The 24407-nt window shown below is 36.0% G+C and overlaps 1 protein-coding gene across 5 annotated transcripts in view; it reads left to right on the top strand.

Moving 5' to 3' along the window:
- The window catches only part of MACROD2 (mono-ADP ribosylhydrolase 2), a 1216811-nt gene that overhangs the window by 1174796 nt on the left and 17608 nt on the right, over positions 1-24407 (top strand). For all 5 annotated transcript variants that reach the window (XM_072409610.1, XM_072409609.1, XM_072409608.1 and 2 more), the window contains 3 exons: positions 9258-9317; positions 11646-11708; positions 12544-12609. In XM_072409610.1, coding sequence (XP_072265711.1) covers positions 9258-9317; positions 11646-11708; positions 12544-12609 — 189 coding nt within the window. The remainder of the gene's footprint in view (positions 1-9257; positions 9318-11645; positions 11709-12543; positions 12610-24407) is intronic.

Here is a 24407-nt window from a genome sequence, read left to right as displayed (position 1 = left end):
ATCCTGGATGGTAGAATACAGTTCTCGCTTTGTGGTTTGATGAGTCAATTAGCTCAGACGTCTCTTTGCAGCTGATATGTGCACCAGTGTTATTTGTAAGGTAATATATTTTTTACCTTAACAAAGTGCAGTGTTTTTCACTGTTTGGTTGCCATTGGAATCTTTGTTGCTTAGACTCAGGTGTGTGATTGTTTTTAGGAAAGGTTTGTTTGGATTTTTGGTCAAGTATACATATACAGATGGGTGCATTGAAACTCTTTACCTTTGTGCAATTTGCTTGAGAATGTTACTGTATGATTTTAAAGTACCTAAAGGCAAGACATTGCTTTTTCACTTTGAATGGAATAGGGAAGGGTTAAATCTGCCACTGGTTTTGTTTTTGCCATTTGTTTCTCATTATAAAGATTTTGGCCCTAATTTATTAACATTCTCCAAGGCAGGAGAGAATACACTTTCAGAAGTGAAGCTGCGTGATCAAGAATACATGGAATGGATTTTTGAAAATCATTTGCTATTTGCTAGCAAATGTGTTGAATCCTGGACCAGATCCATTACAGGTTTGTTGGATCACCCAGCTTCACTTCTGAAAGTGTATTCTCTCCAGCCTTGGAGAGCTTTCATAAATCAGGGCCTTTAAGTTTACTTTCTGTACTCAACAAAATGTAGGAGAATGTCTTTCCAATGTGCAGGAAATTCACTGTACAAAAGTTGTCACAGGAACAATTGTCCCCATTGGAGGAGTTTTTATTTAGTTTTGGTACCAGCTCCTAATTTTGGAATTACCTTGTTTTTATTATAATTGACATTGGTGATCAGGACATTTCAAAAAGTGAATCTTCCTAATTGGGACGCAGAGGGCAATAGGCACCTGGCTGTTTGTTAACCCTCACCACGCTCTCCTAGTTTAAAAAACTTTAATTATACTTTAATGGTGAATCAATGTCAGACATTAGATGATCAAACATTATTCTGTAAAGTTCATAATTGTGTATACATAATGATATATGATTGATATGATTTTATCAGGATGTTTATTTACTTGGTTAGAGTTGATTGGCTGTTAACCTTCTCCCCCAGATTTGGAAGAAGCTCAAACGTGTCAGCTGGCCATGTTATCATTATTGGTCATAAGATAGAAGCCATGAAATTAATACATTACTGGATATCATTTAGGCCCGTGTTTATGGGCTTTCGGCTTCTATCAATGGCATTAGTTTGACATTAAGATTCTTCTGAGATCATGAAGAATTCATAGGCGGGTGCATTTGACCTAAAGTTGACATCCTTCTAACTGATATGATATGTTTTAGAGCAGGTGTTTGAGGTGAAAAGAAGCCCATCAACACAGGCCCTTAATCTGTTTATTGTAATAGTCACATGTCACCTAAGAAAATGTGTTGTTCAGCATTCAAAAAATCAACATTTTTTAAGTTTTTCTAAAAACACACATTGTACAGTTTTATAGATATGAATAGGAATGAGTAAAATTGAGATTCTTTATTTACCCAAATCATGGCAAAAATTTCGATATTGTAACAAAATTTTACCAAATTTATTGGTGCAAAATGGGAATGTAAAATTAGGGTTTTGTTAGGTTTAAAAGGTGTATTGGCCTTACTTGGACCCTGAGTGTTACAGAAGTAATTTTCAATCATCCTGGACATGGTTTTGTGCCAAAAAGGATCCACATTATTCATAATGAATCTCATCATCTGTCAAAATGGATCCTTATATTCTGCTACTGGTGGCTCATGGACTTGAAATCTCAGACATAGAAGCCGTGTATGTTAGATTTTTTATGCTGTTCAAGAAACACAACCAAAGAAACATCATTTACCCCAAAGTTTTAGTGCATTTCTTTAGTTGGCTTACCCTTCAATGATCCTAATATTTAAAAATTGGAAGTAAGAGAACATCTTAGCCAAGTCTTTCTAGATATGAATCCATAGTTTTTCACCTGAATGTCATCTCACATCATACAATAAAAATAGTTTTGTCTCGTACTGAAATTACTGGGCCAAACTTTTACCAGAACTCTGACATTCAGCCTGGAACTTAAATATTATTGCTCCAGAAAGCACATGAGTTATCTCCTCTTCCTTTACAGGCTGTGACAGGCTTATTGTTACCTCGCATGATGAAGAGTTCTTATTTCCTCTTCTTCTGATGTATAGGAAATGTGAGATTTACTATATGTGACAGAATGCTGTGAGCAGCTTTTACACTTTTCCGTTTGTTTGGAAAATATTCCTCATCAGCAAATTTTGACTTTGATCTCTCTAAGGCTGTATGTCAAATCTGAGTGGATGCCAAACTTTGCATGAATGATTTTATTTGAGTGCCCTTCTTTCAGTCTAATGTATGTACATACTGTACATGCAGGGAAGAAGATGCTTTGTAAATATAAATATAAATGTAGTGGTTGTGCTTTCATAAGCAATCCATAAAAACCATCATAAACATGTATCAAAAGGTATCAAAGCATTGAATATTCTTATATATCTGGCAGCATAAACACATTTACCATTAAGCTATGTATAACTACCTCCCTGTAATATACCATTTCAGCAGTGCATGAGGCCAGGATTGCCTTAAGTGCAGAATCGTGGATGACAGCTATTACCCTGTTATATGATCACAAAGGCATTTGTAGTAGAGTGCTGGCTTTTTTCATTGTAGAAGCCTATTTCTTCTTGAAAAGAGTCAGAATGTGTTTTATTATATTTCTTTTTTTACACCTTCTCATACCTTAAAACAAGGATGATGTTTGCAGAAATCAATAGCCCAAGGCAGCCTTTCTGAACCATTTAACATTAGGAACCATTGAAATAACATTCAGGTCTTCAGAGAGCCCCTGCTATAATTGCCATATCCATAGCTGACAGTACATTGGCATTGGGGTTACTGGGAATAATATCTCCTACATTGCTGGCCATTGGAAAGAATGTCACTCTTACAGATAGCCTAAAAGATCAGCAGTGTTACTTAAACTGACCTGAGTGTCACAAATTGTTCTTTGGATTAGATAGATGAAGTACATAGGCTTCCTCTGAATGTATGGGAATATAATAGATATAAATTCTTCATGATTACAATTTCCAGACTGTGAGATGTGATTATGATTGGTATCCCACCTACTAGATTGTAAGCTCTTTGGGGCAGGGTCCTTTCCTCCTGTATCACTATCTGTTTCAGTCTGTCATTTGCAACCCCTATTTAATGTACAGTGCTGCGTAATATGTTGGCGCTATAACAATCCTGTTTATTATTAATAATAATAATAATTATAATAATAATAAAGGAGCTGCAGATTTTTCTGAAGGAAGTATAATACTTTTTTGTAGTTAAACCATATACCAGAATATATATGGAAGTGTGTGAGAGGTTCCAGGTTTATATAAAGAGAGATCTTGTTGTTCAGTGTTATCACTAATAATGAAACAGCAAAAAGGTAAAAATCCTCAGAAAAATGAAGACCAGAAGATGTATCCAATGTAGTGGTCAAACGCTGCTTTTTTCTGATCTTATGAATGTTTCATAAATTTAGAATTTTACCTATCCAATTGTATACTAAAAAACTTAAACTAAAAACCCCAATCTTTGGTGACACAGTATTTATAGTTTTTCTTAAAGGGGTGAATACCACAATAACTAATTGAGTATTCTGTCCTGGTCCCAGGCACCAGTATTGCTCTGTTTATTTTCACTTGTCTATTTTATGCATTGCCTTGCATTTATGTGATCTAATCTGATGTAATTGTATCTTGTTATTACATTTTACATTAGTTCTGCTTTTACTGTATGGTTATACCCCTTCTCTTTGTATTACTGTAACCAATAATTTATAGAAAGCTATATACGTCTTGGAACCATTTTACATAGAACTTTTCTTTGAATGTTTTTTATTATCAACATTATCGGCCTGACTTATGGAAAGTCAATGGTTAAGAATCCTTTACCAAGTATTTTTAAATGCAAGTGTCAAAAAGCATGGCAGAAAATTGGAACTAAAACAGAAGTTATTCTCTGAAGTTACACAACTCTTCTATTAGTGACATTTCAGCCTCCCTCGAGGAAAGGCTTAAAATTTATGACAAAACTTACAATAAACTTAAAATACTTCAAATGTCAGCAGCTTTGACTTACATTAGCTTTTCACAGTCAAATCACTTGCAATTACACAGTGAAATCACGTACAGTCTCTTAAAAATGAATAAATGTGTACAGTTATTTGTAACATTTTATCCGTGTAGTTGAAAGGGTAGACTATTGTATGTTTTTATTATCTCAGTCTTTAATTAGCTGTTTTTTTATTATGTAAATGTGCTTCTCAAATATATATTGGGGAGGGAAGAAGAATAAAGCAAAGTTTTAGGTCTTAAGATATATCAGCAAAACCAATGACCAGTTGTTAATAGTTTGTATTTATATACAGCCAACTTTTTACGCAGCACTTTGCAAATTCCAAGTGCCCCCCAAAGGGGCTCACAATCTAATATCCCTACTATAGTCATGTCACTAAAATGGTCTAAGGGAAATTTTTGAGGAAATGACAACTAACTTAGCTGCATGATTTCAGGATGTGAGAGGAAACCAAAGGACCAGGTAGAAACCTATGCAATCTCCTTGCAGTGTCCTAGCCAAGATTTGAACCTGGGCCCTGTGTTGGAACGTGGATAGGTGAGTCACACGGGTTAGTTCTGCTTTAACCTCCCTGGCGGTATTCCTGAGTGTGGCTCTGGCTGAATTTTCCATTCCCCGAGCCACACTCAGGGTGGAATTGCCAGGGAGTTTTAAACTCCTACCTGGTTCCCACGTTCCAGTGGCAACCTCCAGCAATGCCTGGCATTTTCCTTCCCTAGCAATGCCGGCCGAGCATCTGTGTAACCTGGTGATGCTTGGCCAGCATCTGCATCCCTGGCATGTGAACGTTGGGGGTGCGAGGCTAGGGGAAGCAGATGCCGGCCAGGCATCTGCTCGTGAGAAGTGGCTGGAGGGGGGGACCATTGAGCTGGTAGGAGGACAAGGCAGGACATTTTAAAAAATAAGTATTTTTTTATGTACCACTCTTACATTTAAAACCGCCAGGGAGGTTATTAGTAGGTGTGTCGCTCTCAAGTCATCCACCAGGTGATGCTGTTTTATTTAACATTTTCAATGAATGCCTATATATTTCATTGTGAATGATAACAAACACAACACAAACTAGTGGTCACATTTGAAATCACACCTGCCATTAACATCAAAATTCCAGTTAGTTTTTTGAAATGAGATAACTTTTTGTTTGACCCAGTGATATTATCACTGTGTCCTCATGCAAGCCTTAGATAACATCATCATCAAATGTATATTTGTATGTTTATCTTTAAGACTACCAATTAAATTTTACCAATCTCCTTCTCATTGGTTATTTCTCACTGTCTTTTACATTTTAGCATATTCTTACTGTTGATAAAACTTATTGTAGTGTTGTTAGTACTATTTTGTGGATAGAGTTAGCACTCAAATGTTGTTTTTCAGTGCCACTTTCACACTTCTCTTTAGATTCATAACAGAAACAAGAGAAAACACAGGAGAAGCATAACTGAATATGAGATATTACATTTTGGCCAAGTTAATATAAAGAAAATATAAAACATCACTGAGGGTCACCCAGTTGCCAAAAAAAAAGGCAATAAGTATTCTTATTGGCCGAGACACTAAAGATTGTATCTAAATGTCTACAAATGCCAGAGAATTTTGGATTGAAAGTTAAAATATGTCATAAATGGGACTGATTCCTTACAATTGGTCTAATAAAATGAGCACAGAATGCGGAGACATTGCCAGTGACAATCAGTCAGATTTCACTTTTGCTTTACAAAAAATCTATACAATAATTCTGATTGGTCGCTGAAGATAACAACTCTGCTTTTATGCTGGTTTTCTTTTCTTCAATAATACCATTAAATTAATTCCATATGTGTGATGTAAAACACTTTTTTTAAAGGTTTATGAAAAAATGCAGACAGAACTAATGTAAGAGTGGCAAAGAGCCCCATGAAATAAATCATTTAATTGGTTGTATGTATGTACAGTGTGTGTTTGTTCAGGTATTGATTGGTCTGTACGTCACTGCATGTAGTATGGCAATCTCCATGTTTCTTTAGGCATACATTTAAACAGCAATATATTGCCGATTACCTGTTTTCTTTCCTTTATTTTCACCTGTCAATCCCTCCAATATCATATTTCCTGCTCAACTGCTACACTATACCTAAAGAATACCCCACATTCTTTTCCTAAATATTGAGAAGATGATTTGTAGTCTATAGAGATGAAATGGAAAACTGAAAGTGGAATCAATACATTATTATCTATGTGATCAGGTTGGTTTTTAAAGTGAACCTAAACTCAAAAAATTTCCAATGAAATTAGAAACATCAAAAAATGTTAATTGTGCTAAAGCAGTACCCTAGAAGATTTACCTTTTGTCCTAAATTCATTCTGAACAATAGCAGTGGACTTCCTGTGCCTTATAGCTTATGTCTTGTGCCCGATAGCAGAGGAGCTATACCATCATATTGTATAAGCTGCCATTGTTGACCTGGTTCTAAAAAATATCTGTTATCTAAAAGTTATCTGTGTGCTCGTTTCAGTTGTGTAACTGCAACTACTGGCACCAAAAAATTATCTTTAAACCCAGACAATGAGTTTTCTCTAGAATAAATTCTGCAATGGTACTTTCACAATCTCTTAGTAACAGTCCACTTTAATTCTTTAGTGTAAGATATCAGGCACTTCAGCCTAAATGCTAGTTTCACAAGATTTGGAATGAGATTGGTGGTACCCATATTATGCTGCTCATTATTCTGCTTGCTGGTGAGAATATGGTACCTGGCGACCTGCACTGCAAGGATCCCCTTGCTTATGCTTCATTCTTTTTGTGGATCTCTGCTTTTTCTGCATCTTCTTCTGCTTGTTGAATATCAGGTCATCAAATAACCAGTCATTCGGGGAGCTACTCTGACCTCTAAAAAAAAAGCAACCTCCACGTAATGGAGAACAAGGTATAGTGGGTGAGTAATGGAGGAAAGGTTTTCTACAGGGACAACACAGACAATACTGTTGGCTAATCCTTTTCCCTATGCATTTTTCAACACAACCATCACAGTTCAGGTTTTCTTTTAAAAAACGTCCATAAAAAAAGGCTGCACTTGATGACTTTTTTTTTTTTTTTAAGTGCCAGCTGCCTTGCTAATCTACTGGCTTCAGTCCTTGCTCAGTCATTTGCTACAGGCTCTAGTGAAAAATGTTTAACTAACGTCAACCATTTATTCATGTTCAAAAGAAAAATCTTGTTTTTAATAGTTTTTCTTGATTGGATTTGCAAAGTGAAGTATTACCACATTCTCTAAGCTAAGTGAAGTATCCATTGCCAGGGGATAATACACTTTGCTTACTAAAGAGTCCATATTCTTTTATTAAACCAACCCCAGTGACCCAGAACTAGAATGCAGGCCAGGATAGGATCATCTTAAGGTCATGTTTTCTATCATTTTTAGTAAAAGGTCAGCAATATTAGCCCAGGTAATTCTATAAAGAAAGATTCTCTCTGACACAGCAAATTCTATTAACATTCTTTTTTTTTGCTGCTGTTTGTATAAACAAGAGACATGGTGCTTTTAGTGACATCTATTTCATATCTCTCATGAATTAGATATTTATTAAAAGCAAACCTTTGATTAAATATTTATTCTAAAATAAAACAAATCAACTCCTATCCTGCCAGTGCTTTGTGCTTTCTGCGTATTAATGGATCCCGACCGGAGACACGGATAGGCTACGGCAGCAAACGTTTGTGGTTCTTTAATAAAACATTTTATATCCTTTATTGATTTATGTATGTGTTATATTGTTGACAGCCATTGAAAATTACTTTTGTGTAGTTCTTTAAACAAAGTATTATTTTTGCTTAGCACCAGACATTCGCTGTTTTCATTTAAAGACTGTCGTATTTATTATTTATGTGTCAATTTCATAACATTTGCCAGTGCAATGGATTTTTATTTTAATGTTTCCACAGCTGGCTTTATTATGTTACGAGTGGATGCACGAGTGTAAAATCTTCCTTTCATCATTCAGGGAACGCATCACACCGAATGCTTACAGCATGCTTGGATTGTCGTGTCATTTACTCCAAATGTTTACCCTGTTCATGTTGCCATTTTATACAAAGGTTATTATAAAAAGTTAGGCTACATTTAGGCCAACGATACAAAAAAAAAAAATATGTCTACTCTCCATGACTAGGCGACCTCAAGCAAAATTATGTTTTTTTCAGGTGTCTACCAACCCTAGCACAGGATTTGCAAATGTCTGTGCAGGTGCTTTTAATGCCAGTGCAGGATTCCCTTCAGTACTGAAACCATGCCATTTATTAGGCTTGGGACCTTGCTATATATGAAATGGGACAGCGAGCATGTATGCTCCCTCCTACCCATAAGGTCCTCTGGAATCTATTTTTTCCAAACATAAATGGGGCAAAAAGCATGTAACCCCCCTCTCTTTTAGCGGAGCCATACCATTACGTGCCTCCAATGGTGGCGAGAGCCATTACTGGGGAAGAGGTCAATATCCCTACAACATAACCCTTGTTTTATGGGCATCCAATACAAATACAGCAACGCTGCCTCCTAACACCTGCCAAATGCAGGATTAAACCAGATCTATTTGGTCCAATGTTAACAGTTTTGCAAGCGATGTTTAGTTGTAAAAATATTTTTTAAAAAGTTTGCAGTAGTATAATTTTTCCATTTTGAACAAGTGATTCATTGATGTCATTGCAAGTTGTTGACATTTCCAGTACCTGACCACAGTTCCTTTTCTTACCTTAAAAGGGCAATTGACTCAATGGTATGATATTGCTAATTAGCTTATTAAAACTTGAAAGAATTCCCCAGTTTTAACATATTTGATGTTGCTAACTCCAATCTTGGATCATTTCCAGCTGCCCTATCCAAATCTATACCATGCCCCTTTTTCTATCCAGTAGCATGAAACTACAGTTGTAAATATCAGTAATATCAGCAATAAACTGGCTGATGTGTGAGAAGGTAATGTTACATAATATATTGCTTTTATTTGTATAATATATAATATATAAATTGTGAAATACATTAAAAATGAATCAATATTTTTTTTTAAATAGGCTTTTAGAATTAAGTATTTTGTAATTTAGCTATTTTACGTGGTTTGTTTGTTTTTATTCTTTCTAGAACTATCTCAGGCATCAAACTTGTCGCAGACAGATGAATGTATGAAAGAACCAACTCAAGGTAATTAGAAGTGAAGTTGTGTGTTTCTTATCCTCCATTACTACTTTAGCAGGAGTTAGTTGCCTATTTATACAAGGATTAAGATCATTTACTCAATATCTTTAATAACATATTTGACAACGATGATAATATTCAAATAGTACAAGGTAGCTCTTGGTGTGCTGCCTGCAAATTTGCAGGGACAAGGGTGCCCAACCTACTGTCTGTGAAGCTGCCAGATTTTGCCCTTTGCTCATTTCTTCCCTGCTGTCTCTGCTCATTGTCTTGCGGGGGAAGGGGCGAGCATCTCCTAAGTTTTTCTATGTGCTACCAGGAGAGGGAGCTTCTTGGGCATGCTCAGTGTTAGCTCCCTGAGAGTGGGCGTGTACTATGGACCTGGAAATCAACTGTGGCTGCTCTCTGCCCACATTGTACTGTGAGATAATCCCAGCAGCAGCATTAGAACTGTGTCTGTGTCCATGCAGCTGTCATTATGCCCATGTATAAACATACATATCTCCTACACCGATTGTCATAAAAACATGAACTTTTCAGGATACACAGGGGGCTCTGAGAGCTGCTACTAACGAAATTTCATCCCCCTATACATAACAAGTCTCCAGATACAGGGTCACAATCGTAAAATCTTATTAACAATCAGGGATATTTTCACATTAAAGGGGGGCTTTTTCAAGACCAGGGTCCCCAAATTAAGTTTGCATGTTAGGGACCCACAGGAAATTAACATTTGGGTACTGTTAATTCGCTCCCTGCTGTGGTGCCCCAAATATGTACTTGCTCTTTCACAAAACTTCAAGGTTGGCGGTAAGGTTGCAATGCAGTTCCCCTTACTCATGCCATAGAACCCTGCCTAGGAGGAGACACTTAGTACTGCATTAGTTTTGTACCTTTTATTAATAAAATAAGCATCAAATGGTGAGTGCAGAAATTCTTGAATTGTCATTCATTTTATTTGCTGCTGTATGTTATGGTAACTGGAAACATTTCAATTTAATTTAATTTTAATTTAAAACTATTCTAGTATTAAACAAACATTCTTATTGTTTGTTTGACTTGTGGCCCACTGGTTTTATCTCAATGTCGACAGTGGCCCCCAGATGAAAAAAGGTTGGGCAGCACTGTGCTAGGAGATAATTGCATCTGTATTTACTTCAGTGGATCATGGAGACTCTCCGGACTTTTCACCACCAATACCCAGGTCAGGGGACCTGAGCTCCACTGCCCCTTCTACTAAATTACCAACTGTGTGCTGAGGTTACACTTTGCCTGAAATAAAACAAATGGTTTTGTCAAATTTGTAAATTAGGCCGTGAAATGAATGCTTATGTGATATTCTTGTAATACCACTCTTGTTGGATTTAAAATGCATTCAGATTTTCCCAATCCTTCTCCTGTCCACGGTGCAATATTGTGTTCCGTGATGGGCACGTCTCTAACACATCTAATGGTGGGCACCTAACTTAATTCTAGGGCTCTCTTTTTATCTTGGCTTTGGCTCCTTTCATCTTTCCTCTTAAATCTTCTTACCTTTCACCTACTGTTATGAATAGCTTCTATTCTGCCTCCTCTTATCACTTCATGATTCCCCCCGACGCTTGTTCAACCCCTACCCCTACATCACTTTGGTTATTCCATGATAAACTTACCTGACCAAATAGTATGTGTTTAGCTTTAATAGCATCCAGTTGGATAGTAATGCACACCAATTAGCTTTTAGCCAAAATCTCAATTTCAAAAAATAATATTTTGGCTAGGATCCAGGGTAGGCATTAATTAAAAAAATAGGAATAACTTTTGGAGAGAGCATGTGGTCTTGTGGTCTGCTTTATTTCTAAACCTACTTTTCACTGTACAGACCAGCAAATAAGATCATTTTCTGAAGTTTTCTGAAATAAAATGAACCCTCTGACCCCTTTCAAGATCCTCTGCAAATCTTCTACCTACAGGTGGAGATAAGATGGAAAAATTATAAAGAAAATGTAAATTACGAGCTCTGGCGCTCCCCCCTCCCCCATACGCTTCTTTATTCTATTCCCACTCAGGTATTGTGGTAAATGCATGCTAAAACAGCTTATTAGGAATTCGGTGTACCCATGGCGGTTAAATCCCTTGTCTAGATATCTGCCAGAAATCAAATTACCTAAAGGCACTGTCAGCCCAAAACTAAAAGCAGCAGTGCTTTAAACACACTTTTTTGGGATCAGAAACTGGTAACTTTCTATAAACATAAAATTATCCATGTCTGCGAGATCCTACCTAAAATAAAAATATATCCAGCAGTAACACCTGAGGTTTTTACTAATTATATTTTTTTCTTGTTTTTTTTAGAAGAAGTCAAAACAAAGCCAGAGGACATTACACCCAGCCAAGAAACCGGGACTGACTCACAATGTAATAATATACACAAAAACATGTTTATTAGGCTTATTGGATTATTTATTAACATGTAAAATGCAAAAAAGAAATGGAAGGAGAGAAAACAAGATAAAATTAAATCCAACAAAGCAAAAATTAAGATACACCCACATACACCAATGTAGATTGTTAGTTTTTAACAATTGATGGTTTACAGAAATACACTGAATTTTCCTGCTGTGTGGGCCTGTTGTGAACTAAGGAAAAATATGGATTATTATTAATAAGCACATAATATTACTGCAATGTTTACTTTGAAGTCAATTTTGCATGATATTGCTGGGAAAAGCAACAGGTTCATTTTAAGTCAAATTCCACCATGGGAAAAAAATAATAAATTATTGCTCCACAGCCAGCAACTCTTGGAAATAAGCAGATTAGGTGGCTATACCTACCTGATTTCCAGAACTACCTATATCAGACTTAACATGGCTTCACCCCAGCCCTGAACTTGCAGGAAGAATTATGCAGAAAGAGGTACCGTGCTACTATGTGGAGCAGATCGTTGCCCCCAAAAGGGAAGTTGTAGTGTGAGAACAGTGACTGCAAAGGTTGCAATTGCTCCAGTAGGCATACAAATATATTGTGGCACTTGCAGAGTTAGGCTAAAAAGTTGGCCATGGAGCCATGCAATTCTAGAAAACATTTTATTTTAAGGCTTATGGCTTTATGTATAACAGTGTGCAACCTCATAGTTAATAGTAGTCTACAATATATATATATATATATATATATATATATATATATATATATATATTTACACTATATATATATATTGCACCTCTAACAATTATTTTTCTGTATTTTGCAGCTGAAAGTGTATACATGGATTCACAAGAACCATTCTCTCACACCCCTCTAGCAAAAGAACCTAAAGGTAATGCTGCTGTATGTTTATTAAATTTTATGCAAATGGTTAATTTGGTGCCTTCTACATATGATAGTTGTTAGTTGTGTTGTTCATTGGTAGTCTATTGTTTTCAGGCTTGGGTTGAGGTCTGGTTATGGGGTGGGGGCACAGTTGCATACGGAAGGTGTATCCAGTTCTTAAACAGCACCTTTCCTTACCATAGCCAGAGTCACCCATCATAGAGAATTAGTAAACTTTGTGTGTTGTTTGAGTTTAGTTGTTTTTTTACTTTCAGGTTCTGAAAAATAAAAGTTTTTGTGGCATAGGGCACTAAAGCCTTGCCTCAATGTGTCTGATTTGATCAGGCACATGTTCGGTCAGGTGTGGCCCATGTCCTATTTTGAGTTTGTGTACACATTCCCTTTTAGGTCTGAAGTTTCCAAGTGGCCTAATTCTATTGAATGACATTGGCATTTCATAGTGAGATCTTTTGGTCACTGAAGTGTACCTGTCAAAAAATGTTTAAAATATCAATAATGGCAGATCTCTCATGGTACTTTAAGACAGTGGTCGCCAACCTGTCGGACCTCACGGACCACTAGATTCATAATTTTAAGTCCTGCACATGCGGGAGGAGCCGCGTGTCACTCAAAGGTGAAAAAACTTCTCTCAGAGTGGCGTCATGATGCCAGAACCCGCCCACTCTCCCATCGCAAGCTGGGACCTGCTTGCTAAATATCCTGGGGTACAGTACCGCAGGGCTGTGGACACAACAAAAGTTGTCTCCATGGGGGGGGGGCATGGTCAGCGGGGTCAGAAGAAGGGACACCAGCCAGGTAATTTTTCTGTGGACCACCAAAATTTTCTTGCAGACCACCAGTTGGCGACTCCCCTAAAGATGTCAGACTTGCAAGAAGCTCTTTTATAGCCGCCCCTACATAGGGATGTTCAGAGCGGAGGGACACTTGTTCCTGTGCTCTGCTGATGCTCTATGACACACAAGCAAGCAACAATTCATCTTACCCATCCAAATGTCCTATTTTGTATGATTCAGTTTCACATGCGACAGTTTGTCTGCTACTTCAGACAAACCGTGGTGCTACCTTAGTTTGCCTACTCACAATAATTGAAATTGTCTTAGAACACTCTTACAATTTCATTTCTGCTTTCAAAAATCACATTGTATAATAGCATAATTCATTCCATGTTGGGAATCATATTCACATCATGGCTGCTTTGTTTTAGTTAAAGCTCTTATATTAAATTTAGGTAAATGGTTTGGATATGCTTGAATTGCACAATCATTTGGTAGCTCTATTATACACTAATTGCAGTTTCTGTGTTCTCTGTTTTATTGTCCTATTAACAAAGAATTAACATTTTGCTGTTTGATGCAAAATGGCTGTGTTTTATAACATAACATCAGTCCCAAATGGATTCTATTGAATTGTCCTGGTAGACAGCTGAAAATGGAATTTTTCAAAATTATATTTCATTATCACAATTATGGCAACTTGGTTTTAGATTTATCTCTGTATAAACACATCTGTTTTTTGTTATGAATAACAAATACAATTCCAAGATGTCATCATTTTCAAAAAGAAAAAAAAGTTATTTGTATCACAGATGACAGCTGTTTTTAGTGTATTTCTGTAATTCTTAAATTATTAAATTACACTGTTTGAATGCATTTCAAAGAATATAATTTATTGGTCAAAGTTGTGAATGAATAGTTCTTTGTTTCTTTTCAGCGCATGTGGTGCACCTTCTCTTTGTGTATGTTTGTTTTATACAACTGAATGCTAGGCTGATGTTGTACTTTTATTACTTTTATTTAAAAAAAAAACTTGCTGTATGCATTTCAGGGGCAACTAATGTAGGTACATATTTGGGAAGAAAGGGGGATAGCAACTTCTTGAAATACTCTGCTAAACTGTACTAAAAGGAAAAGAGGAGAGGTCAGCCCTCCTAATAACACAACTATTGTATATGTATGTTTATAAACCATATTACTTGACCAATCAGTGCAAATATTGTCATTAGAGTCAAGAGCTCTTGATCACAAAATTGACTAAGAATAATTAGAAAACGTATGTTTGAGTAGTGTATTTAGCTGCTTGCCTAATGTTTGGGACAGATAGACAAAGGGTTTTCCTGAATTGTACATTAGTTAATTAGAATGACTTTTTCTTAGTTTTCTGAGGGGAAAGTCCAGTTTGCATTCTGCATATGTTGATGACTCTGCTGGTTACAACACTTGGTTGCAATAAAATTGTTGCTAGGAAGATCTTTCTAATTGTTAAAGTTGTTACTTCCTCTGGGTCTACTTGAATAAAGATAGTAGAAATTGAGTGCCATATAGGGATGTGAGGTGTACAGAGTAGCACAAAACAAAGAGTTGACAGACAGTCTTTATTAGTACATTTGGATCCTAGCTTTAATGTAGAAGGGATCTAGGTGGCTGTATGGATGCAGTGCTAATGTGAACATATCCAGCCCTCTTCATCATAAACAATCTTCCACCTCCAGGTGACTATTCGGATTTTAGTCATGTGATTAGCCTTAAGACATCCAGAAAAGGTAATTACCAAATACAAAAGCAGGAAAAACATACAAGGAGTTCTCTAGGTGGGAAAAGTCTGGGCTTTAAGTCAACCTGGTACACAGTTTTATTTTAAAGTGCAACCATGCTTTGCAGGGCAAAGAAACAGTTTGCCCTAATTTTGCTTCTCCACATGAGTATTAGATCTTCTGCTCATCCAACATTTTGTTCAGTTGCTTAGAACTCTCCCTTCCTTAACAGAACTGGTGTTTGACTTAGCACCAGTCACATAGAGGATGAGGACATCATCCTTACTCCTAACTCCTGGTTACATTGACATTATGATTTTCTATCTACGTATCAGTAGGGAATGAGGTAAACTAGAACTAAAACCAGTCCTCAAGCAAATGATAACACATAGGACCTGTTTTATTAAAGCTCTCCAAGGCTGGATAGGATACGCTTTTATCAGTGAAGCTGGGTGATCCAAACAATCTGGAATGGATGCTTGGGGAGCTTTATTATATCAAGTGCATAGAGTCCACAAAACTATATAGTAATGACTCAAAGGAGTTTAGGTCCACTTCTCATTAAATACTGTGGTGTGCCAACTTGTGCTGACCAACTTAATACATCCTTTATATAAATAAATTGTGATTATTTAGCAAGTAAAACCTGCTGGATAGAAGGATACAACATAGAAAACATTCAAGTAATTATTTCAAAAAGGATTTTACGTGCTTTGTATTCGCCTAACTTCATGAGAAACAATGAGCATCTAATAGTATACATCTCTTAAATGACTGCCTAATGATCCACTTGTAATGCTACATTCTTATATGAAGTCATGTTTTAGCAGCTCAGTAGTAATCATAGAAGTAATCTGTCAACAGCAACATAATAATATCCTGTATTTTTTAATATTTGCATTAATTTCTAATCATATTACCATAACTGGAAGTGTTGCCTGCTTACTATATGCATAATGTTCTACTCCTAAGTATTCAACATTTACATACAGATTTAACTATTCATAGCTTGTTTCTTTATTACCGTACATTTTAATGTAAACTAATCAGTAGCTTAGTCCATTAGTTAAACCTGAAATAGCATTTTTATATGCCTGTGTTGAGGAACACTTCCGCAAATATGCAGTGACAGTGAGGATTGTACAATAGATAAAATACCAAATAAAGTAATACATGTGCAGAATCTATTTACCATTTTGGGTGATATTGTACACATAGACATATTTAGTATGAAATAGTGGTCTTTTTGTCCTTAATAAAGGAAACCTTTCCATCAAAAACATGAAAGCTGTCAGTTCTGACTTAATCAGTTGCCAGTTGCTTGGCTTCCATCAACATTGTCGCTTCAAGACTTTTAGTCACTAACCCTGAACAAGCATGCTCATGGGTTTTTGGTCATTTTTAATGGGTTCTCTGGTAATATTTTGATCTGATCTACTTGGAATAGTACTAGCCTGTTGTTATTTTAATAGCCAGGTCACAAACATTTTCAGAAAGAAGAATACAAGACCTAGAAAAACATTACAAAAATGGTAACTTCAGAAGGAGTTTGGTGGTGGTGGGTTCGGAGTTACCTGTTGTATTGCAATTTTTTTGTTATCATCTTGTGTTGAAGTTTGCCTTGTAAATAGAAGAACAGTTGGATAAAAGATAAACCAGAGGAGTTGGGGACTATTTTCCCACTGGAACAGTATTTCAGATATGTTCAGCTAGTGACCCTGAGAAATGATATCCCACTTCTGCAGTCAGTGTATCATTTTCATTTCCAGCTCTGCAATTTCAAATATTTGAATACTGGGAGACACAAATTACTTTTGTAGCTGGAAAAAGTCAAAGATCTGTCACAATTAAACTAATTAATGTAATTTAACTTACCTTTACCATGCCCAACCATTGCTGCTGCACCATATCACACTTTGATTTGTACACTTTTCCTAACCCACAGAACTGTACTATGAAATACTAATTAGCTTGGAATTGCATCCTAAACAAAACATTCCTATTCCTCTATTAGGGTGAGCTTTATTACTCTTACAATAGCCCTGTGTAGTGGGAAAAGTGCTTATATTGATAAAATACAAATGTATAAACATTAATATTCGACCTTGTCCCCTAAATTGGCTCACAATCACAAGGTCCCCACCGTGTTCATATACAGGGTCAGTTTCAGAGGAACTCTCAACTGTTTGTTGGATAATGGGTAGAAACCAGAGCTCCCAGAAATCTTGGAGAGAACATTCTAATTCCATGCAGGTAATTTTCCTAAGCTGCAAGAAGAAGGATAGAAAATGTCTTAGGTATAATACAAGACATCTAAAGAAGCAAATATAGTAGCTGTACGTATTGTAATTGTATATACAGACTACATATACAAGGATTAGCATTGCTAAAAGTATAAAGTGGGTTGCCAAAGTTTCCACACATCATTTGGTCCTTGTGGACACTTTTATTAACCTCCCTTTGATCTTCGACAGCAGATCTCCGAGGCTCTAGTTGTGTCAGCTTGGCTCCATCCACCCCACTGGTCTAGAGCTGCTTCATCTTGATTCTACTTCATTCTAGTTTTGTTCCAACAAGCTTTGTATTTTTATTTTGGCTTTGATTTACTAACTTCACAATGCTGCGTCTAGTTTCAATGACTGAGTAATTAAAAGCCTCATGCACCTTTTCTCTCTGGCTAGCTGCCCTTCTGCTTTTCACTGTTGTTCCCTGTGTAATGTTGCTAGCAGATGGTCAGAGATTTTTCACCCTTTCAAAAGTTTCATTTTATTCCCATCTCATCAAGCATGTCTCTGCCAAATGTAATTAGCCTAAGCTTCCAAACCCTCACTTGAGATCAGTTAAAGTTTCAATAAAGCTTTGAAAATCAGAAGGTTAGACATGTCTGAGATAAAGCCCAATGTTACAGTCTAATTTGCCAAACTTTATTTAGTGGTCTTTGTCACTGTATTGTTTTCTATTGGGATCGAACTTAATCCTTTTTGGCTTGTGTTTGTATAACAAAGCTTCAACTTAACTGCACCAAGTATATAAGTACTCTTACCTTTAAATGGGGGTGAAGCTACTTATGCTTTCGATTATTTTTGATAATAGGTCTATTTTCAGATGCGTTGATTAAGTAGCAGGAAAGAAAGAATAAAACATTGTTCAGTTTATAAATATACATATAAACTGGGAAATGAATGCAGGATTAATTAGCAACACAAATATAGACTTCTTTCGTCTAAATTGGTGTCTCAGTGGTACACTGCAGTTATTATTAACGCTATTATTTTTAACATTATATTTAAAAAAAATAAGGTTTGTTTGCCTAATTGTGGAACAAAAAACTCATGCGGGTCTAATTGCTAAGTCAGTTTTGTTGACAAAGATTCTCACTTTAATTATGAATAAAATTATCTGAAGAAGGAAAATAGGCAAAAGTTTGGAAATTTAAAAATGAGGCTATATATAAACATCCAAACATATTAATCTGCAGTTCCAGATTGGCTGAGCAGTATAAATCTTTTTGAAATAGTACATTAGGCCCAATCATAGGCTTAGGTGTCATTTTTTTGTGGGGGGACCTTTGCAATGTCTGTAACCCCTTTACTGAACAATGACCAGCTGGGATCCTAGTTCAGTGTTTCTGAACCAGGGTTCCTCCAGAGATTTCTAATGGTTCCTTAAGCAATTTGTGACTCTTAGGTCCGTTTAATAGATACCAATTATATTTTTGGCTATCTGTAAGGATGGCAGCCTTTCTACTTGCCAGCAATGTTAGAGGCATTTTCCTACTGACCATCAAATATTATGTTAGCTGTGGGTATAGTAATTTTAGCAGGGATTCCCGGAATATCTGAAAGTTATTTAAACAGTTCCCTCATGTTAGAAAGGTCAAGAAACACTGCCCTATATGGATGATACCAAACAGCCTGAACATTTTTATATGATCATGCTGCCTATCTGCATGTTCCCAGTGCTGGCTTATTAAAAATGTTCAGGTAGAACAGCTTAAACATTTACACCAGGTTCTAGAACTGGCTAGTAATTTTTCACTGTGTGGTCTCCTTGAAAATGTTATTGGTAAAATAATCAAAAGCAATTCAAATAAGGTATTCATTCCATGTATATCAAAATAAAATGGTAAGCAAAGTTGTACGTAAAGTTTTCTTTGGAAGGCAGTCACAGAAATAGAAAAGCCTTCCCCTTGTCAGCATATTGCAAAGAAGGAGTCTGGCTCTCAGCATGTGAGCAGTGGTTTCTCTGCAGAGGTCCCATATGGCCCCTGTTGTTAAGTTAGGTCTAAAGCTCCCAAGCATCAAAGCACAGGTTTCTGGCTGATCGTTACCTTTAATTCAGTGGTAACACAGCCAATTCACTACTACAGTGAATAGAACTTCCAGGATAGTGGACACCCAAAGACAGGAGGTTAGGATTAGTCATAAGGCCCCTGACATAACGATCTCTTCTATAGCATGTAAGAGCTCTGGTGCATTTAACACTCACAAGCTCACATGTACTTCAGGATGGACAACAACAATTTAGTTGAAAAGAGTATGTAAACAGTGGGCAGTAGTACAGTTTAGGGGTTGAAGTAAATGGCAAGGTATACATCGCATTGAGACTTTCAGAATATTAATTTCTGCCAGAACCCAATTAAGGAACATTCTAGCAGCACTATACAGAACCCTGACTACAGCACTATTGAATTTTACCAATTAATTGTTACACAGGCCCTGATTTATTAAAGCTGTCCAAGATTGGAGAAGACATACTATCATGGGAGAACCTGGGTAAAATCCATCCCATGATAATCTCCTCTTGGAGTGCTTTAATAAATCAACCCTTTTACACACACACATATATATATATATATATTGTTCCTTTCTATTCGTTAGAGCACAACTACTAAACACAGAGTTTCCTATAAAGTAGTGAAAGTACTGAAGCATGGGATACATTGGCTGTCATTCTGACGGATTGTTACATAGTTCAGTGGTTTATGACACTTCAGATTCAAACTCAAATGCTTACAATGTCTCCTGTAAAGTTAGGAAGTAGGAGAAAAATGAAACACATGTTGGCATTCCAGTTAACATATCAATATAGGATAGAAAATATTTCTACAATGCATTTACAATTACAAGGTTAATTACAATGTTACAATGCATTTCTAAAAAATACAGAATAGATGTCACACATATCAAAACTTTTCCAAGACATCTTATATCTGCACTTACTGAACCGAGCAACAGCAATAGGCTTGTTACCAATATGAGTGAGTCAAGTGCTATTAAAATATGAACAGTATTTTGTTTAATTATATCTCATATGAAATTCAGTTCTGTTATCAATAAGTTATTTAATAACTGTACCATTCATATAACTTATTATTTTATTATATTTGTGGCTCATGGTAATAAAGTTGTCATGCTATGGGTAGCTTACAAAAGAGTTAAAACCACTGGTGGTGTATTATTTATTGCCTGTGTTCCTTAAGGTTGTCCCAGGGGCACAATAAGAATTTAAAAAAAAGTGTGATACATTTCCTTAATACAGTTGTTCGTATTAAAAGATTTCCTTTTACCTTTTGTTCAAGAATGGAACTCTAAAACTTTAGATTTCCCCTTATTTTCTTTGTACATAAAGGCGGTCTACAGGCCAACTAGAGGGGCCATTCTTTCCAGTGGGGATGCAGACAAAAAAAAAAACTTGTCAGAGGGTCTTACCTTTACCTACTGTACATGAAAAAATATGTTGGGAAGTGGGAAGGCCATTAGAAGGAACCTGTTTTTTGGCCATTCGTAAAGGGCAAAGTGTGACCATATCCAAGCACATTATTTTACAGTGATTGGAAGGTCAAAAAACATAGAAATAGAATTCTTCTTGAAATAATAGTTTTTTGCAGGTATCCTGGGAAGGTAGGAACCTCCTAAAGTCATCATATTGAGGATTAAGAAACAAAAAAGAGATAGTCTTCCTGAAAGGCAATAATTGTAAATACTTATAATGTAATGATCCCATTTTACATACAAAGCAGTGCTTAGTACTATGCCTGTTCATCTGTATATTAAATAATGCATCTTTAGTATTTTTTTTGAATTATTTGTGAAAATAGTATATTACACATTGTTCATACATTTTCTTTTAATTGAATCCTATGTGAAAAAGTGTGATTCTTTTTTTATTGAATTTGGGTGACTGGGTAACTCTTGGTTTATAAACATTCATAAATAGGCACACAAATTTTAAAACAATCAATTATTAACCAATAGATAGAAAGCGTGGGGATCATTAGAGTTAATTAATAGCGTGGTTATCTATGCTATTTATTTTTGATCCGATGTATTTTTGCACAAGAAAATGAACACGGTAAATGTAAATTAATGATGCACAGCGGGTATAATAAAAACCTATTAAAGCTCCCCCAATATAATTAGAGTTAAAAAAAAGATTTTCTAATGGTATCAGGATAGGGATTTTTTTATGCAGTGGGTAATCATTATGATTTAATGACAAGGCTCCAACTGTTAAGTAATTGAGAAAGGCAGTTCTTTCATCTGCTAAAGGTAGTGTTCATAAAAGTGTGCCTGCAAAGCTAAAGCTGAAAATGGGTTTCAGAAAAGTGACATTATCCAGTAAGCTTGGTGATTTCAGAATCGCCCGCCATTGCTTCACTTCATTTATTGCACATAAAATGCCATCTCAGAAATTTCTACTTATTTAGAAGTGCAGGGTCACTGGGACACATTCTTTACAGCATTGTCCGAAGTCTCCCCATCTGTACATAGAACCTCAGAGAAGTCAGTACATCTTGTCCATGTGAATCTGTGAGTACATTATGCAAAATTATATTTTAAGGGAAACCAGTACTGAATCTATAGGCTGCTACTATGAAGAAAAGGTCATGGTAGGCAGTTTATAGTTTATTCTCATCATTCTTTATAATACCCTGTTCAGATCTACTGGTCATAACTAGATGATCAATGAGATGCAGAAAGTTTTATCACATGCAAATTGCACTGACTTGAAACTAAGCCAGTCAAACTCTGCAGGGTTTGCTTGGCTTGGTTTCAAATCAGTGCAAATTGCATGAAATTTTAAATACACATGTGATTTGCATTAAAGGCAGATTTTCTGCGTTTCATTGAGATCCTATACACAACAGATGTTACATGGCATCCCATTGATTTTAATAGATCTGGTTTACATATCTTAGTTGATTCATGATGCATAATTGAAAAAAGTTCAGGTACATTTTTTCATCTATCGATGTGCACCATAGGGCCCATAAAACTTAATTGGAGTGCGTGAAAATGTAAAATACATGCATTTTTATGTGTCATAACCCACTTCAGCAACTGGCCTCTTAGTCTATAATTAGAAAATGAGAAGATTTTCTCACAACTTTCAAAGTATTTAGCATAAAAGTCCAGCCCCTGGTCTTCCTGCTCTGGCATACTTATCTGGTTCATGGGACTTCATGTTCGGACATGGTGCTTACTTCCATCTGGTCCTCTTCCTAAAGTCTGTGGGCTTCTTCTTTGCACTTGCAGGCGGTGGGAAGGAGAGGAATAAAAGATAAAGAAAAGTTCAAAAAGAACATCTTTTTTTCAAAAAACAACTGCTGTACTTACAGCTCACTTACTCCACTCACTTACTTTTATGTCCTTGTATATACTTATGTGTATGTAAATGTACATGCATTTTATTATTATATCCAGGTAGGTGTGTGTAGTAGTGTATAATGTTGTTAGGTTTTTGTTTTGGGAGAGGAGTTGGAATTGATTTGTGCAGCCACCCACCTCACCCAATGTGTGTTACATCAGTGCCTTGATAAGCTTAGGTACATCCCTGGCCAACAGTCCCACCTTTTTACTAAACTCTCCCCAGATCATTAAAAAATTGTGTCCAAATTTTATGACAATCCTCATTGTATGTTTTGTATAGTACATGAACATTTTATATCTAAACATCAGACACGACTCAATGCATTCTTGAAGCACCCGGGGAGGTTTTCAAACAGACAATTTCCCCTAACTACACAGAACCTTTATAGATTAAATATAAGCATGAACTGACTTCACTCAGTGTACTGTATTCACTTCTCAGAATGCTTTTCTTTTTCATAATGATTGATTGTATACAGCACCTTACTGAAAAGGGGGTAATTACAGCCTTTGAAAAGAAAACAAATGAGTGCAGTAGAGTCATACATAAAGGTTATAAACAGCTTGTAGCACACGGTATGCGTGGAAGCTTTGTGCTGTCACATGCTACCAAGTAGATTCGGCTTAATTTACAGTAACTGTTATGAGTCCAACAAGAATTTATAAAGATTGTATGGCTGTGGCTTGCATAGCTGGTCTGCTGCAAAAAAATGTGATCATTCTTATAGACATTACAGCCGTGATCACATCTTCTGAAAAAAAACACTGCACTAAAATGTCTAGACAAAAAACATCTAGGCATATTTTCATGATTATTGAAAAATGAATAAAAAGATGATTGCTGCATTTATAGATTCTCAGCCATAAACCCCTTCAAAAAGTGAATACTTCACAATTTCCTAAACAAGCTTTCCTTTTCTCAAATTAAATGTTTGCGCTTTGTATAGCAACCCAATTCAGTACAATACGATTTTTTTTTCACAAATCTTGTTGCATTTCTGTATATATTCGTTTCAGCCAGTTTCAAGACTGGAGAAAATAGACTATCATGAGAGAACCTGATTGATTCAGCAAACCTAGAATGGATTTCTTAAAAATCATTTGCTAATAGTTAACAGGTGGTTTTCTTTCCAAGATTTCTGGATCACCCAGGTTATCCCATGATAACCTATCTTCTTCAGTCTTGGAGAGTTTTAAATAAATCAGGCCCATAGTCTAACAATCCTATGTTTCAGGCATGGATGGCAATGTTTCTTAGTTGTACTTCAAGTATGTTTCCAGAGTAGTGGGACAATTCCAAACATATTGAAAACATATGCTAAAGAACCTTTCAGAACAATAGCTATTGTAATAATGTTTGTTTTTGACTGTGTAAGTGAAGCCTAAAATTACATAGGTCTGATTCATACCAACATTGGGCACTTTTTGGGTCTTTGTATGTGTCAGCTGAAAATGAGAAGAGATATTTTGCCAAAATTGATTTTACTTATAAGTAGGTAATTTTGTTTCCACAAATGTGACATTAAAAAAAAACACTTAGGTTTCACTTACCCCATTACACCGTTGCATTTTACCAACATGTTCTAATCTTATACATGGACA

This window comes from Pyxicephalus adspersus, chromosome 4, assembly GCF_032062135.1.
Source record: "Pyxicephalus adspersus chromosome 4, UCB_Pads_2.0, whole genome shotgun sequence".
Taxonomy (NCBI): Eukaryota; Metazoa; Chordata; class Amphibia; order Anura; family Pyxicephalidae; genus Pyxicephalus; species Pyxicephalus adspersus.
Note: the sequence above shows the minus strand (reverse complement) of the source record. Positions and strands in the feature narration are given on the sequence as shown.